This window comes from Spermophilus citellus (assembly GCF_964194105.1).
Source record: "Spermophilus citellus genome assembly, chromosome: 2".
Classification (NCBI taxonomy): domain Eukaryota; kingdom Metazoa; phylum Chordata; class Mammalia; order Rodentia; family Sciuridae; genus Spermophilus; species Spermophilus citellus.
The window spans coordinates 147,773,302-147,790,638 of NC_138183.1; the positions used below are offsets into that span (position 1 = coordinate 147,773,302).

General features: G+C 47.0%; 1 protein-coding gene across 1 annotated transcript in view; it reads left to right on the forward strand.

The window, feature by feature from the left end:
• Window positions 1-555: 555 nt before the first annotated feature.
• LOC308641652 (kin of IRRE-like protein 3) overlaps window positions 556-17,337 on the forward strand; it is a gene marked incomplete at its 3' end in the record, with an annotated part of 378,090 nt that continues 361,308 nt past the window's right edge. Inside the window, exon 1 of the mRNA XM_081280293.1 lies at window positions 556-909. Coding sequence (XP_081136419.1) covers window positions 855-909 — 55 coding nt within the window. The 5' untranslated portion in view covers window positions 556-854. The remainder of the gene's footprint in view (window positions 910-17,337) is intronic.

The following is a 17,337-nucleotide window of genomic DNA, read 5'->3' on the forward strand; positions in this document are numbered from 1 at the left end:
ACCTTCAGGTTTTATTACCTACCCCTGTTGGAAAGTCTCAAAAATGCAAAGCATGCTTATCCTCTTCAACTCCCTAGCCTCCTGCTGCTCACATTGGCCTAGTCCTTGCTGGAGAAAGACCCCGCCCCCCCACCCTGTGCCCCTGTTCCCCTCCCAAGCTCCTTCTCAGCCCAGTTTCTAGTTTCTTATGCAAAGGCAAGGCATGCACATTTTAATACGTTTGCATGCATATAGTCATCTTTAACTTCACTTCCCTTAAACAACATTACATCGTGTGGACAAAAAGTCACAGCTCTGCTCCGCGTTCACGACTTTTTTTTTTTTTTAAATCAATAATGGTGACAAAAGCTGAATATCCTCCTTTTTAGGGAAAAGAAGGAAAGAACACAGCCTTTCCCCCATCCTCCGTTTTGCAAAGATCTCCTTTTTCCAAGTATTTCCTCTTTAATTATGACCTGTTTCTCCTCCCTCTCCCCCCGCCACAGCTTCTGTGAAAGGAGCCCTTCTGTCACTCGTCACTCGTTCGCTCGCTCGCTGTGGGAGGAGCCCGCCGGAGGAAGCCGTGTGCCTGGGATGCCAAGAGCCAGAGAATGGATCTGCTCCGAGTGGGGACATTGCTGAGGATCCCGGCTTCCCGAGGCGGTTAAAAACAGGCAATTTGTCTCAGCTGGCTGCAGAAACCCGGAGACACAAAGAGACCGAAACCACCCGAAGGGACCGACGGGCGGACAGACAGATGGTCGGCACGAATCGGAGAGGACCGGCGTTGGAGGCTGAGCACCGCGAGCCGCCGAGGAAGAGAAACTAACTACACCCCCAAGTTGCCCGCCGGCTCTCCCTTGCTGTGCTGAGGAATGAAACCTTTTCAGCTCGATTTGCTCTTCCTCTGCTTCTTCCTTTTCAGTCAAGGTAGGACCGGCGCGCTGCTGGAGTTGGAGCAAAGTCGGCGGGGTTGTTAGGGCGCGGGAGGCAGAGGGTAGGAATGTGGGCAGACCTCGGTAACTCGCACTGATTGATGGTTCCCTCGGTGCCGGACCGAGATGCTCTGGAGTTGCCTTTTTGCCTTTGCAAACGCAACAGAATGGTACTGTTTATTTTCCTTTGGAAGGAAGGGACTGAGAGGGTGGTGGTGGTGGGGGAGCGACTTTCTGCTCTCACTTGTCAACATCCAACTCAAACTCTCCGATGCAAATGAGTTCTTTATTCTCCTGGTGTGTTAATTGGGTAGTATGTATGTGGCCATGCCTTTTGGAACTTCAGGGCGCCTTCTCTCCACACCCAGGTTGGGGAAAGAGAGGGGCAGAAAAGGAAGCCTTTCTTAAATGGATATTTCAGTTCCAAAAAGGTCTATCTTGCATGAGTGTATTCAAAAGCCAACGTGTGCAGTTTGCAAGGGTTGTCGAAGGGGTTGCAATTACAGAATGTACTGTGAGGGTAATATGCAGTGGCTGGGGAAAGCTTGTAAAGAGTTTCATTGAATGTCGAGTTTCCTAAATAAGACTGAATTCTAAATCCTACACAGCACTGGATTCAGGGCATAAAATGGAATTTCACCCCTGGTGCTGATTGTTTGCTTTCTGCAGCCTGGCAGGGGCAGAGAAGCTGGTGGACTCTCGGGAAAGAACTTTGCCGCCCCTGGGCTCCCTGCCACTAGGAGCCATGGGGCTGAGGGTGGTAAAGGGAGAAGAGAGAAATTCCTGAGAGGGATTGTGAGTGCTTACTTAGCTATTGGCATCAAAAGTCACCTGTGGAATTGAGTTTGAAGGGGACAAGTAAATAGGTTCCTTCCCACTCTTTTGGAATGCCAATGCCGCCTCTGCCATCTGAGGCAGCATTTGTGCCAGCCAGCACAGCTCTTACAGGGACAGGACTCTCAGAAAAATCCACAACAGAGCACGTCCATCTGTTGATTAAATGAAGGGTAAAAGTTTTTGAGAAAGCAGAGCATCACCATGGGTGACTTCTTCTGCAAGCAAACAGCATGCATTCGTTGCTTCCTCTCTCAGGAAGAAGCAAAATATAAGCAAAAACCTGCCTCCTTTCTCCACTTTTTTACTGTCCTTGTGGTCGCTGCAGATTTGCTCCTTATCTGTGCAGTTCAAACTTTGCTATTGACCTTACTGATTAAACTTGAACCACACCCCCCCCCCCCATGAGAGTATGTATAGACCCATTTTCGTGCATAATTATAATGTGTACACACACACACACACTCATGTATTCATATGGTTGTATGCATCTCACCAGGACTCCCTACAGCAGCAGGAAGATAAATTGCCTTCTCCAGAGTTTTCAGGCTGAATGAATAAGAACTATCCCAGAACAGTGTTACAGAAACAGATTCAGTTATTTTACCATTTTGTGAGATTACCCTCTTCCTTGGAAGTGCATGTGCTTGCTTATGGGTGCGTGCACATACACGCGCGCACACACACGTATATGCACACTGACTTCCATTCTTCTCTCTTACCAGTTCACTCAGGAAGTTGCATTTGAATCCCTGAGAGGAAGAGGGAATCTTCCAACCATTCCCCTCACCTCTGCCTCATACACACATTTGCATGGGACTAGTGCAAATTTTAACCAGTCTTTTGTATTTTTAGAGGCTTGATCTGCTATTCTCTAGATTGGCATAAGAAGCCTATAGGTGTTTAAATGCCTCTCTTCCTGTCTGAATCATTACAGTGTGCATCCTCTACTTTGTTTCCTCCTTTCTCAATACCAAGCTATTCCTTGACTGCCTCATATGATGAACCTTTAAATATTTACCTATAGAGGTGTAATGCTCTACTTCATCTACCCTTAGCCCTGAGGAAACTGGGAAGAAACCACAGCATCATACAGTTCAAAATGGCTTTTATTCCTGAGTGTTCTGAGCTTGGCTAGCACTACCCATCCCTCCAAGTGGTAGATGCACAAGAAACTAAAACAGGTCTCAAGAAAGATTCAGAGATTAAAGTGGACATAGCCAGTCAGAATGGCCTCACTCACTGGACACTGTAGGGATCTTGAATGGAGAACATCTGACTAATAGCAATTAAGGATAATGAGAAAAGATGTTTGATGGACTTCATTGGTGTGCTGGGGATACCTTTGATTTGATCCATAGACATTTTGAAAAACATGGATGTTGTTTGGAGTACTGTGAATTCTTCAGAGGATTCTGTGACCCTCTTTGCATAACTCATATATGGTACCCCACCCCACCCAGTACCCTACATTCATCCAGTTATGGGATAAGGTATATCCATAAGAAGACTAGCCCAAGTGAATATAGATGGTCCCCACTATTGTCCCCCTGACTGAGGAATGAGGGTGAACCCCACCTGACCACCCCTACTTCATACATGCACACAAAATCACTTGCCTGCCCCCACGCTGTTCCTGTACAGATGCATTTGCAAGGAAATATGCAGAGACTCAGGATGTCCCTCTCCACTCAGAGAGAACAAGTGTCTAGGGTTATATTTAGGGCCTTATCTGGCACTCTGGTGATATGGCCATCTGCTGCCCAACACCTCTCACAGTGGAATCCTGCAAGTCATTTTGGAGTTTCTGGGAACATAGTCCAAGACCTCTGCTCCCAAGGTCTTCATTCCTAAGCAAAGCAAGAGCTCCAACAATGCTCTGAAGACTTTAAGAGCAAAAGTGCAAGTGAATTTTTAAAGTTTATTTCAACCGTCCTTTCCCTCCTAATTTGTTGAATATATTTATTCACCTTTACTTTCTTCCATCCCTCCCTTTAGAGAGGGAGCAGAAATTAATGTATAATTAATGTCACTAGTATGCTGCATCTTTACTCTTTTAAAGTTTGAGTTTTTCATGTAGATATGATTCTTTCTTTATCTTTCTTAAGGGGGCTGTAGAAAGGCTAAATTACATTCCTCCATTCCGGCCCCTGCCAATGATCCTAAGTTTGGCTCCCAACAAGAAAATGGAGAGCTGCCAGTGTGTGCTGTTTGTGGGTTTCTCTCTTGCTGGGGATGCCTCTTCCCTCAGCTGTCAGGATGGTCGTGCTTTGTACAGAGAGGGATAATGTCACAGCACAATTTGCCTCCTGTGGAGAAACGGCATGTTCTGCCCCTGGGTGAAGAAGAATCGATTCTCTTGTCATCCATAAACTTAGAACTTGCTATATTTTTTCCCCTTATCATTTCAGCTCGCTCCCAACTATTTCCTTCTATGTCCTCCTTAATCTTCAAGCATCATCCCAACCAGCCTGTGCATGCTCATCTAGGTAGCTTTGGAAAAATAATGCCTCAGCAGGACTGATGGCTCCCTGCTTCCATCACATCGCAAGTTCTAAGATAGTTTGGGGGATGCGCAGTGGTGCAGACTTGGTGGACTTTACTTCAGTCACTCTAAGAACCATTATTTCCCCAGTCTCTGACAGATTTTTCTGGCATTGCCAGAGCCTCCTGTCCTGCCCAGTGACTTTGAGGTTCAGAAAGTTCTATTTCTGCTGAACCCAGACGTCTGATTGGCTTTGCACATGCACCTTGCTACTCTAAACATATGATGGTGAAAGTAAAAACTTGCATTTGCCTGTTAATGGCATATCTGAGCTGAGAATTAATTTGGGACACCATATCCCTGTTGGGAAAACTCTAAGCAGCCCACTTGCTCTCTCAATTGGCAGGAAACATCAAAAGGGAAGTCAGGATGGCAGAGGTTTAGGGCATCCTGAATCTCCAAGAGAATAAAAGATCATCCAGTAGACAAAAGGGTAAATCAGAGTGGGTGAAGAGAACCAGCCAGGGTGAGGGGAGCCACTGGGTGACAAGAAGCATGGAAGGAGAAGACACTGCAAGAAGCTTTAACTTGCCAGGAGCTCCCTTTGGGAGAGAAAAGAAGGGGACAGAACATCAGAAGACAGCAAAAGCGCATCAGAGATGGCCCAGAAGATGAAAGGGAGGGGAGGAGGATCGGGAGGAAAGGATCAGAACAGGAAACTTGGAATGAGCAGCAACCTTGGAAGCACTTAACCTACCCAGAAATGCCAAATAACAAAAGATGAGGCAAGTGATCAGTGTGATTTTCCCCACCACTGGCACTGGCACCCCAAGCACTATGACATCTTGTCTCAGGGAGGAAGAAGCACTTCCTTTATCCTGGAAGGTCAGCACACAACTGCCAAGGGTGTGGGAACACTTCTTTAACAAATCTTATGGGTGGAGAACCAGAACATGCTGTTTGTTGGGTGTGGGGGCAGTCACAGTGTCTGCTGCCCAACAGGGAGCACTATTGAGGATGGAAAAGAAACTCCCCAGGGGGATCAGAGGGTGTGGGTGTGGTCAACGCCTTCCCATTGCTCAGAGTGGATACCATGGCCCCCCTTGGGTGTACGAAGGAGGATCTGGCTTGGAACATGGCAGCAGTGAGCTAGGCATGGTACCAAGGATCAGCCCCGCTGGTGTGTGCCTGTGTTGGTACAAGCCAGGGCCAGCAGGAGACAGGTGGAGCAGGGGATTAGGCCTGAAGATGCAATTTTTCTTTTTTGTTCAACCCAGTGGGGGTGACTTAGGCAGTATTATATTGCAGACCCAAAAAAAGCACATGAATAATCCAGAGTGAATTCAAGAGATTTCAATAGAGAAATAATAACAATACTAATGATACCTTTGATTTGCCGAGTACTTTTCTTCCAAGGAGATAAAAAGATAAACTGTTTTGGAAACATGAATGAGGAAAAGAAAATTGCCTGTGATAGAGGAGTGGGGAGAAGGGCCCAGAGCCCTTGTTTTAGGGTCTTGATGCAGATGGGGTTGTGGGGGAGATGGGTATAGACGTTATTTTTCAACTACTGAGTCTTTATTCTTGTCAGACGTCAAAATGACTTTCATGTGAAAAAAAAAAAAAAAACAGGGCAAGCATTTTTATAGGGGTCATTCAAGCAACTGAGAGGCCCCGAACTGAATGCATCCTCTGCCTGGGAACAAGGATATTCTAGCAGAACAGGAGTCAGGTAGATGTGAGCATGCTGGAACCCACACTTGGACTGTCACCACCAATGGGATCCTGACTTTTATTGTGGTTCTTGCAGCTAAGCAGTTGGAGCCCCAGTTTTCCCTCAAAGCCAGTGGACACCCCAGAATTCATGGAGCAGGAGCAGTATTCAGCCAGAGCTGCCACTCTGAGAGCTGTCTGTTCCCTGGGGTGTCACATCTCATCACTGTTAGCCACAAAGGTGTGAGGAACACAGTCAGCCAGGATTCTGTGCCCTCGTTGTCATAGCTTCTCCCTGTGTTTCAAGCAGAGTGGGATTTTATTTCCAGTTAGGGGAAAGAGGCAAGAATCATCTGCATTGAGACACAGTGCTGTTCCATTTGTCATCAGGTGTCATTTTGTTCTCTCAGGGGAAAGCCAGAATTTACCCAGTTAGGTGTGCATGTCAAGTGAGAATATAGATACCTTCTAGATCATTGAATATCCTCACCCAGGCAAGCAAAGAATCTTCTGCCCTGCTTTATTATTATGCAGGAGAGGGCTTCAACCTCCACCCTGTCTAACACCCACTGTGTGCCATTGAGTTAAGGATCTCAGGGAGACCATGGGCCTTTGCTGTACCTCTGATTCATTTAATGTTAAATTTTATCCATTTTCTGCTTTTAACTCACTGATGGATCTAAGTATCAAACACTAGGCTTCCCCCCCTTTCCTCTTCTCCTAATGGTAAAAATGAGTATTCTGGCTACATACTTATGGAAGTCAGTAAATGTCAATATTAGATAAGTGTTTCCTTTATATCACTGCAATTTAGCATAAGCTGCTTGGAAACAAATGTCTTCCATAAGCATACAGTGTTTCAGTGAGTACACAGTCAACACCACTATGAGGATTAAATAAATGTCAGCTTTCCCTGGGTACACTTGGTAACAAGCAAAGTCCTTGGAAATAGTGGCCAGCATGGGTGTATCCTGCTTCTTGCAGAGTTCTTCTGTTGCAGCCCCCGATGGGCTGTGGGGCGTGGGAAGCGGACAATCATTCATCTCCTTCCCGGGAACAACCGCCAAGCAAGTGTCTCAACACACACACCGCCTGCGTCGTCTAGGGAGGTTCTTATGGCAGCCTAGAAGCCTTTCCACACCCTCCTTATCCCCACTGCATACACACACACACATGCACACACCACTTGCTGTTAAAGCGCAGTGATATCTTCAGGACCGAGAGTAAGTCAACAAGGTCCCTCAAATGGGAAGAATATACTCACCCTTATCTTCTTATTTCTCTGTGTCCTTAAATAAGGCAAAACCAATCAGATTTACCTGAGGCTGGTTTTTGGATCATTGAAACTAAAACTCCCAGGCTCACATGCATGCCAGTGTGAGAAAAGATGTGCTCACATAGAGCTGACATGCTCACATGATTCCCTGGGCTTGCATGCACTGGATGGTGGTTGCAATTTCGGACTCTTTTCAACTTCTGCCTGCAAGACAGAAATTTGAAATCTGATGCTGAGAGACTTGATACTTCAACTAAGGTTACAATGTGATGGGCTCTGAGGTGTCACAGTGCCCTAGTAACAGCTGGAATAGCCCAGAGCATCAGAAAGGCTGCACAGCGGAGGTGGCATTAACACTTGGTTTTAAGGGATGCCTAGGATTTCTCCAGATGATGCATGAAAGTAGTGTTCCAGGCTTTACCTGAGAGTGAATGCAAACTCAAGAAGGCAGAAGGGAGTGTGAGTTGTTCAGAAGCAGTGGGAACTGTGGGTGGCTGGAATGTTGGTGTGTTAAGGAGGCGGAGAGGAAACTTGGGATGGGTAGGGTCAGCTTACGAATGATCATGAATACCATGATACATCTTTTGAGGATGGGTTGACAGAATTAAGTCAATGCTTTAAAAAAATATTACTAGTAACTCAGGGGATTGTGTTTTTCTCAGTGTCATGGGGTTTGGGTATGTGCATGTTAGTTATTCTTCTTAATATTTTCTGTTTCACATAGGCTGAAAAAAATGTAGAATTGATTGGAAATATACTTACCTTTTCTAGCGTATCTTCCTCCATCACATGTATATAAAGGGACGGAGAAGTGAGTAAGAGAATAATAATAGGGAACTGACCTTCACTGTTGCTCTGCACTCCAGAGGGGAAGCAGTGAAAGAGAATAGGTAGATGAATGTTGGAGTGGTCCCTTAGATAAAGAATGTGGACTTGGATGCAGAGCACAGGGAAGCAGGGATTTCTGAGAACAAACTAAAGCATAGGAGAGGGGAGAGCATGCAGAAATGGGATTTGTTTCCGGGGCCCCTGGAAGGCTACAGAGATGGAGCAGCCTGAGGATAAGTGGTAAAACAGAAAGGGAGACAAGGACAGCAAAGAGGAAAGCAAGAAAATACCTAGGGACATTTTGCTGATGATGTCTTTCTTGTTCTCCAGAGGAAACTAAGCTGTAGTGGCTTTGGGGAAAGCAAGGTTACAAGTTAAATGATTCTATGCAGAAGATGTTAGAAATGCTTTACAAGTCTCCGGTGCCAAGTAACCTTTCATTCAAGGGGAGACAGTGTCAGCAGATCTACCTGTGTGTTCTGAGCTGTGGCCTATTTTCTTCATCAATTGGGGGGGGGGGGGCTGGCAGGACAAACTCAATGGGGAAACAAAAACCCCAGTTGTTCTATAAGAAAGGACAGTGACATTTCAAAGTCTAGATATCTAAAACTCATGTCTCAAGCTGGCCCATTGAGCAATCTCCCATTGCTGAACGTGTTCTAAGAGTAGATTTGGGTCATCAGAAATGTAAGTCAATGCCTGAGAAGTAGGTTGAGGTGGGCCAGAGGACATCCAGACTCTCCAGTTGTGCAATTCCCTGAGTGTTATCTCTTAGCAACAACATATTTATTTTGGATAACACATTCCTAGAAGGTCTTGGAACTCTTTGCCAGCACATTCTCTTGTAGGTTCCTGGCAAATGTCTTTGGTTGTTCGTGGTGGCAGTGGTAACAATTGTGTTTTCATCATGATGACTATGATGATAATTAACATTTGTAAAATGCTTCACAAGTTGCAGAGTGCAATTTCCACAAGCAAATATTTTATTTTGTCACTGTGATAGCAGGGAGATGCAAGCATGATGCTGTCACACCCCTAAAAGTTACCTTGCTTAACAAAAGTCCTTCCAATCTGTGGCCTAAGACAAGCCATATTCTTATAATCTGTGGTACTCTTCAGTGTCCAGGCATATAAGAGTATTTTAGGGATTCCCTATGAAGATTGGGGAGCTGAATCCCAGAGCTAACTTTCAAACAGTAACCCAGCATGGTAGCTCTATTTTTTTTTTTAGAGTGAGAGAGGAGAGAGAGAGAGAGAGAGAGAGAGAGAGAGAGAGAGAGAGAGAGAGAGAGAGAATTTTTAATATTTATTTATTTATTTTTTTTAGTTCTCGGCGGACACAACATCTTTGTTGGTATGTGGTGCTGAGGATCGAACCCGGGCCGCACGCATGCCAGGCGAGCGCGCTACCGCTTGAGCCATATCCCCAGCCCTCTACTTTTTAAATTTCAGACTCTGAGTTCATAATTATGGCATCTGGTTTCATCTGTAAGACTTTGTAGGGAAGTGAAAGGCCAGCCTTTTGGAATGATAAGTAACCAAGGAAATGGTTCTTGGGTAGCTCTTTTTGTACCTCCTCTCTACCCCCCACCCCACATGCACGAAAAGGTAGGAAGGAAGCAAGGGACTTTTCTTCTCCTAATTGATTGATTAAAATATCTGTCATTTATTATGGCCAGAGCCTAGCACACTACTGGACACATAGAATGGTATGAATAAATGTTGAGATATTGGAAAAAAGTGTGAGGGATAATGAAAGAAAGAGAGGAAAACAGAACATGTATTATCAGCAGAGATGTTGAGAGGGCCCCAGCCAGTGGCAGAGCAAAGAACCCAACTATTTAAAGTTCAGCCTTTCCCTGTAGGAAGTTGTTCCTCTCTGCAGAAAGCCTTGAATGCCCATCAGGTCACCAGGGACACTGCCAAGAGAAACATCCTCTGGCAAGCAACCTACTCCTGGGCTTCAGTAAGAAACCATTGCGCCCTTCTGTTCTTTAATGCATGTCAGTGCCCATTTCTGTCAGTCACCTGCAAATGTCACAGGTGACTCCATTCTGGTGCAGCGTGACAGTCCACCTGTCACCCTTGGCAATGCTGGAAGCTATGTACAGCTTCGAAGTCACATCGGGGCCCAGTTGGCTCATTGTGCAGGCGTTCAGGGGACAGAACATTAGAGCATGCATCCGGGTGCTGTTCAAGAACAGAATTCCATCCTTTTCTGCCTCATTGCCCTGGTGGCTAAGAGAAACTGCCAATTAATCTAGTGGCTTTGTTCCCATATTCTGGGACCTGCACTTGTCTGTGCATCATTTGTGGACAATGTGGTCCACTACACATTCACAGGGAGTTGCATTTGTTCAGGAATATGGCTCCTGAAAGCTTTTCTTACAAAGGATACTGCACCTGTGTGAAGGGCAACTGCAGAGGAAAGGACCAGCTTTTTGTGACTGGGAAATGTTTGGGAATCAGATGCCCTGTGAAGACTGCAGTTCCCAAGTCAGCCTGATGGTGGCAGCAGCAGCGCTTGCAACACCCGGGAGTGAGCCCAGAGCTGGCTGCCCGGGGAGGCCCAATAGTATTTATGTGGAGCAGGGCTTCCAGGAACTGAGACAGGAGAAGCCTGGAGGAGGCAGGGGGTGTGGACCCAGGGGAGACATGGATGGGCTCTTGTCATCTGCGTCTGTGTGGTGAAGGGGGTGTTTCAGATGGCAGCAGCTTTCCTGGAAGGCTAGGTTCCTCCCTCTTGATTCTGCTTGGGGGTGAGGGCCAAGTGTTAAGGGGAATCCCTATAAAGAATGGCAAGAGCTAGGTGTGTACAATTAAAAATGATCAAAGGGGCTTGAGAAAGCTACAAATAAAGGGAGTGAGAAACTTCAGCTCACTGTGTCAGTTTCCCTGCAGTGAAGGGTGATGTTTCTCCTGTGTGTGCTGAGTATCATCCTCCCCAGGATGGGGCTGGCAGCCAGGAGCCCCACTTCTCCACAGCCAGAAGCCCCCACACCTGCGCCCACTGCCCCTCTCCCTGGTGTCTGCCCTCTTCACCATCTGGGAGCCAGTACTGCTGCTGTTGCTGTGTCCCTCACGTCCTGAAAAAGCAAAACAGCCTCAATGGGGCTTCATTGTTCCTGATCTCTCAAGCAGGCTGTTAATGTGCTACTCTGTTCTCACCTCTGGACAGAATCACTCTTTCTAATGGCACCATTAGGAAAAAATCTCCATGAAACACAGCCGTTTAAAAGTGCATCCTTCCACATAAGGTAAGGTAACCAGATCCTGGTGGCACCTTCCACATAAGGTAAGGTAACCAGATCCTGGTGGCAGGTGCAGGGAGCTATTGTCTTGTATTCTGCCAGAGGGATAGTGGAAGAGTCCTAGGTCTCAAGAACTCCTTGCCACTGTGCTTCCCTTAATCTTTAAGGACATGGCAGTTAGACTTTTTTTTTAAACCTTTTAGGAATTACAATGAGATGTATCTTAGACCCCAGAGTTGACCCATACACAGCATCAACTAAAGCCATGGAGATTGAATGAGGGAAGGATGAGGTCACCATTGGAGTGGCCCATTCCCTTGCCTGGTCTATGTGGCCTGTGTTGCTAGCACTGGTCACTTATCTTGCCTGCAGTCATCAGATGCCATCTGACCTTTCTGTAGTTGGGTAGCCAGTGGGTTGTTCTGTGAGGTTTGCCTAGACCCAAGAAGCACCCTTCACCTGACACCATGAGTGGACCTTGCTGCTTTCTTTGAAGCAAGGTGAGCTGCTGTCTGCCTGATTTGTCCTCTCACTATTTGTTTCGGTGGCGATGGGGGGAGATCAACTTGAGGGGAAGGTAGGATTGCTCTCTTCATTTCACTGATAGTTCTACTGGCAAGTGCCAAGGGACCTCTGAGCATCTCATGTCAGAGAAGAAAACTTTTTCATAAGGTTTGCAAAACCTTATTACAAACTGCAGATTTGATGCTATGTGGGTCAGAGAGGAATTGTAGAGCTGCATAGTTTGGGAACTTGATGAAAAGAATGGGAACTGAGTTCCTTCCTGAATTAAATGATGCTGTACCAACAAGGCCTTTGACCTTGATCTGCTGTGCTCCTGGCCCCTTGACTTAGCTGCCTACTCTCCTTTCTCCTTCACACATGAGACTTCACATAATGCTTTGGGATCCTTTAACGGAATTCTGAATTAGGGATGCAGGGGAGTGTTGAGAAAAAAAAAATCATAACCTGCGCTGGCCTCAAAACTCTGGGTTGTTCGTGTTTGTTTCTCAACTCTGAAGCCTGTGATTGCTGAATTGGGACTAGCTGTGTGGAGATGTCACTGAGGGCTATCTATGAATGTGTCCCCTGCTGAGCTTTGTGTGCATTCTCTTACTCTTTTTAGAAACCAAATAAAGCAGATATTGTTATACCCATTTGCCATGAAAACTACTGAGGTTTAGTTTCCATTCCTTTTCCAAAGGTCACAAAACTGGTAAGTGACAAAATCACCCATCAAGCATGAGTGTTCAGATCCCAAAACTCTTGCTTCGAGTCCCTTTGTGAAGAATTCTAGTCACAATGGTACCTTGGCAGTTGTGTGACTCAGTGAGCCACAGAAGCCCTCTGGCCTGGTCTGAGTTTCTCCTCCATAGCTTGTAGGTGTTGTGAAGAAGAGCTGGTAAAAATGGGAGACACACCCCCCACCCCACTCCAATGCAAAAGGCCAAATAAGAATTTGATATTTCCTGCGTGGCTAGTGACTACTCTTTACTACCACACCCAGCTCCAGTTTAACTGAATATTTTGAAAGCCAAAACCTAATTTTTTTTTAAACAAACATCCATTTCTACTTTACTTCCCTTCAGTGGATTTTTTTTTAAATTAAACACCATTCTGTTTAGGGAGAGGGTAGTTTCATGGTAGCTGTGTGTTGTAAGACTGAAGCTATTTTACATAAAAAGTCTTTCCAGAACATCAAACCCCCCTTTTCCTTCAGTCTAGAATAGTAAAAATGTCAGGATAGTCCATGGTTTTGAAATGATTAATAATGGTTGTTAGAAAGAAATAAAAAAGACTCCTGGGATTCAGGAGAGCCTGCATATCGTTCAGCCTGTGATTCTCCTCACTTTGGCTTTGGCAGGTATGACTTACCTTGTGTCAAAAATCATTTCAGAAGATCGCACATATCTGCCTAGGCCATGCTTGAAATCACAGTATTGGCTTAAGATAGACACTTATGATAAGCTAGCAAAACATGAAAGTTCTTTGAAATTTTAAAAGCCCCTTTTGATGGAATCAGAGAAATACAGAGGAAGAATGCAAGGCAGATCTTGGCTTGGAAGACATCAAATTCCTTCCTTTTATTCCACAACCTGAGCCCTTCTGTGGACCCCACAAATAATGGCAATGATGTACTGTCAGCTCGTGCCAGGGCTCCAAATCCATATGGATACCCTTTTCTCCAGGCACAAGCTTTGCTTTGGGTTTTCTCTTCATCCAACTAAAGCAGATAGAAATTCATGCTTTATAGGCAAAAATAACTGAATGCTGAAGCTGGTCAAAATCAAGAAATACCATCTAAAAATGTATTACTATCCTCCCCTTTTGTTCTCCTAATAAGAAACCTGTGTTTCTCATATCACTGAACACACACAGAGAAACACACACACATCCCATAAACTTTCTTAGTTTAATTGTCTTAGTCTTCTTATGTTGTTAATTTTAGACATAATATAAAAATCTACTCATTACGGTGGGGAAAGAATCTTAGGGCATCAATATATCTCCCTACTTATAAGTGTGGACTTCATTTGTGTGTTCTTGACAGGTAAAACTGGCATATCAAGGAAATGTTGGGGCCTTACTATGGTTCTTGGATCCTCAAGAACAGTGGTCCTCCAGGTGTAATCTGTAGGTCACCCATTTCAGCAGCACCAACATCACACAGGAATCTGTTAGAAGTCTGTTTTCTTAGGTCCCAGCCCAGACCTGCTGTGACACGGAGACTCTGGGACTCATCCCAGAAACCTGTGCATTTTAACAAACTTCCAGCTGATTTTGAGGCACGCTGAACTTTGAGAGTGCTGCTCTCTCTCACACAGGCCTCATTGCTGCCCCTTTTCCCCTCATCCCATGAACCCTGCTGACATGAAGCCTACAGGGTTTGAGAGTACTTTCCAACCAGGTAATGGGAGGTGACTCCCAGGAGCTGTCCCTCATGGTTTTCGTGTTACATTGTTTGGGATGACTCGCACCAACAATGAGAATGAAATCAGGGCTCAAGCTTCATCTTGATACAGGAAACCAAAGGTTTGATAAGATCAAGAATAGAGGATTTGGCACATGATGGTTTTGCCAATCTGTCACTGATTGTCGCCTTCCTCACAACTGGGAAGAAGCTGAGAGCCCTTCCTTTCAGTAACTTGTGGCCCTGAACCACCTCAGTGGAACCCAGAGAGCAGCGTGAGGATCTCTGTTGACAGGGAAGAATGCAGCTCTGCATGGCATTGATTTCCTTCCACCTGCTTTTTAGAATGATTGGGAAGTTGACATTGCACATCAGAGATGCTCATGTTCACAAAGGATAGCTTTTCTGCATTGTACAGTGAAGTGGTTCTGAATGTCTATCCTAGAGCATCCCAGAAAATGGTGGCATATGGTGGCAAGAGCAGCATCCAGCTGTTTTGGGCACAGGGCATCAGGCGTCAAAAGTCAGGAGTTGAGTATTGGCGTGGGGTGGGGACGACTGTGGCGGTGTCAGCATGCAGCTGTGATTTGGGAGTTCCGTGCTTCCTACTCAAGGTGGTGGTGACAGTGGAAGAATCCAGAAACAGTGGTTGTAACAACAGATGCATCCAGCCATGAGTGTTTTCATCTGCCCTAGTGACAAGGGTCTGGCTGCAGTTGCAATGAAGTTGACCCCAGTACTGAGTGTCACTGTCTAGTATCCATGTTAAAGTCTGGTGGCAGCAGGGTGGAGCTCCAGAGTCTGGCAGGGGCGGGAGCAACATGCAGCTGCATCAGGGGTCCAGCCTCAGTATAGGGGTCGGGCACCAGGTGTGGGATAAAGTACAATGACACTGGGGCCTTGGTGGGCAGTGTTGGAGTTCATCTGGAGTTTGGAAGTTTGAGTGCTGCACAATGGTGGTGGCACCATAAGAGTTCAGAAGCAGGGGCAGCAACAACAGGCAGCGTCCAGCAGTGAGCATCTTGATCCTGCAGAAGTAACTGGCGTCCAGCTGCAGGACAGTAATGGTGGCATCCAGTGGCCATGTGGGGAGTCTGGTTGGCTGCAGCGAAGAGCTCCTGGCTGGCATGGCAGCAAGGGCATGGGATAGTGGGTGTCAGAGTGATAAGGTAACCAGTAGATGGGATGTCCTCTGTGGTGGAGGCTCCAGGACCTGGTCTTGCGCCTCGTCAACTGGGCTGCTCAGGAAGAAGAATGCGGGAGGCGGTGGTACCCAGGCAGCAGCCCATGACCTTATACTTCCCAGAGCTGCCATGTCTCGCTCTGGCCATGAGCCCACTGTGTGTCTGCTCACCCCTATAGCCTCTCTACTGAGGAACTAGGCTGTCTGCTAGGTTGGGGCGGTCTTGGGAGAGAACCTCACCATCCCCAGCCACATCTTGCATGGACTGTGGGTGCAGAAAGCAGAGGTCCTAGGACATCTTCACGCCCAAAGTGCATTTCTGTGGCTGGGGGTGGCAGAAGACCAAGACAGAGAACTGCTTGCTCTTAGACTCCCACTGCCACCTGTGCCCTCCACCCTTGTCCCGCCCCAGGGATGCACTTGGAGGGTGAGGATTTTCTAGGCCCCCCCACCTCCCACCTCTGCACTCTGCTACCACAGCCCAGGGGAGATGTAGCTGGGGAGGGTGGGGGCCTTCTCCCAAGGCTGCCCCAGCTGGCAGCAGGCCTACTCATCCCTCAGAGGCTGCAACTCAGGGAGGGGCAGGGTGAACTCAAGGATTAGGTGAGCAGCCTGGTGGACTCAAGGCCAATGCCAGGCATTGCTGGAATGGGCAGCATAAGGTCCTCAGCAGGTGTCTGGGTACCACCAGGTCCTGCGCCCTGCTTCGTGGGCAGGCAGGCCCTACCAGGAGCAATACCAGTTGCCTGGAGGAGCCACTGCAGAGGCCATCACAGCCTCCAGTCGCCCTCTGACTCTGAGGCCTGCTGTCCCAAGCTGTCACCATCACCGCTAACAGAGCTCCATACTGAAGCCACTGGAGTCCCCACAGGGCCACCAGTGATGCCGCAGCCACCATCACTGCACTGGGGCCAGACTCCTGCCACTGCCAGAGGATGAGAATGCAACTCTCTGGATGCCTGGCTTGACGTTGCCACCTACAGACTCCTCAGTTGCCTTTGCCACCACTGCCATAACTGCACTTCAGACACCAATACCTCCACAGATTCCAAACGCCAAGGCTTCACTGCCCAGGCTCCTGCCCATGGCTGTCCTCCAAGCCTGAGGCCAATTCTCCATCCTGCTACTGATACATTGGGCTCCTCAAACTCCCTTAAGACACATAGGCTTGCTCTTTGACATTCTCCCCACAGATGGATGCCCCTGCTACAGGACTCTGACACTGCTCCTGGTCACTGGGAACCTCCAGTGACCAGGAGTTCCTGCTGTGGAACGCTGAGTTTGGCTTCTATATGCTTCAGTCCTAGAAACCAGACTTCTTTCACAGCCACTAGATGCCCTTGCAGGTGCCACCTATACCTCCAGGCTTGGGAAGGGTCCAGCACATGCCCTTCCATGCCTGCTGCCTGTTCATATCTGTCAGGGGAATTAACCGTTGATTGGGTTAAAGCTCTCAGAACTGAATCATTTCACTGACAATTCTTGTATTGGCTCACCCATGAGCTTCTGGGGACACCTACTATGTAAAGCACAACACATCTTCATCGAATAGCTTAGCAAGACCTTCTAGATAACTTGCAAGAGCTTCTCCATCAGCACTTGTTTCTTTGCCTTGCACTTTTATTTCATGGAGAGGGGCCTCTTGGCAAAAACATAATGCACCAAACTCTGGCAGTTGCAATGAAGTTGGCCCCAGTACTGAGTGTCACTGTCTAGTATCCATGTTAAAGTCTGGTGGCAGCAGGGTGGAGCTCCAGAGTCTGGCAGGGGCGGGAGCAACATGCAGCTGCATCAGGGGTCCAGCCTCAGTATAGGGGTCGGGCACCAGGTGTGGGATAAAGTACAATGACACTAGGGCCTTGGTGGGCAGTGTTGGAGTTCATCTGGAGTTTGGAAGTTTGAGTGCTGCACAATGGTGGTGGCACCATAAGAGTTCAGAAGC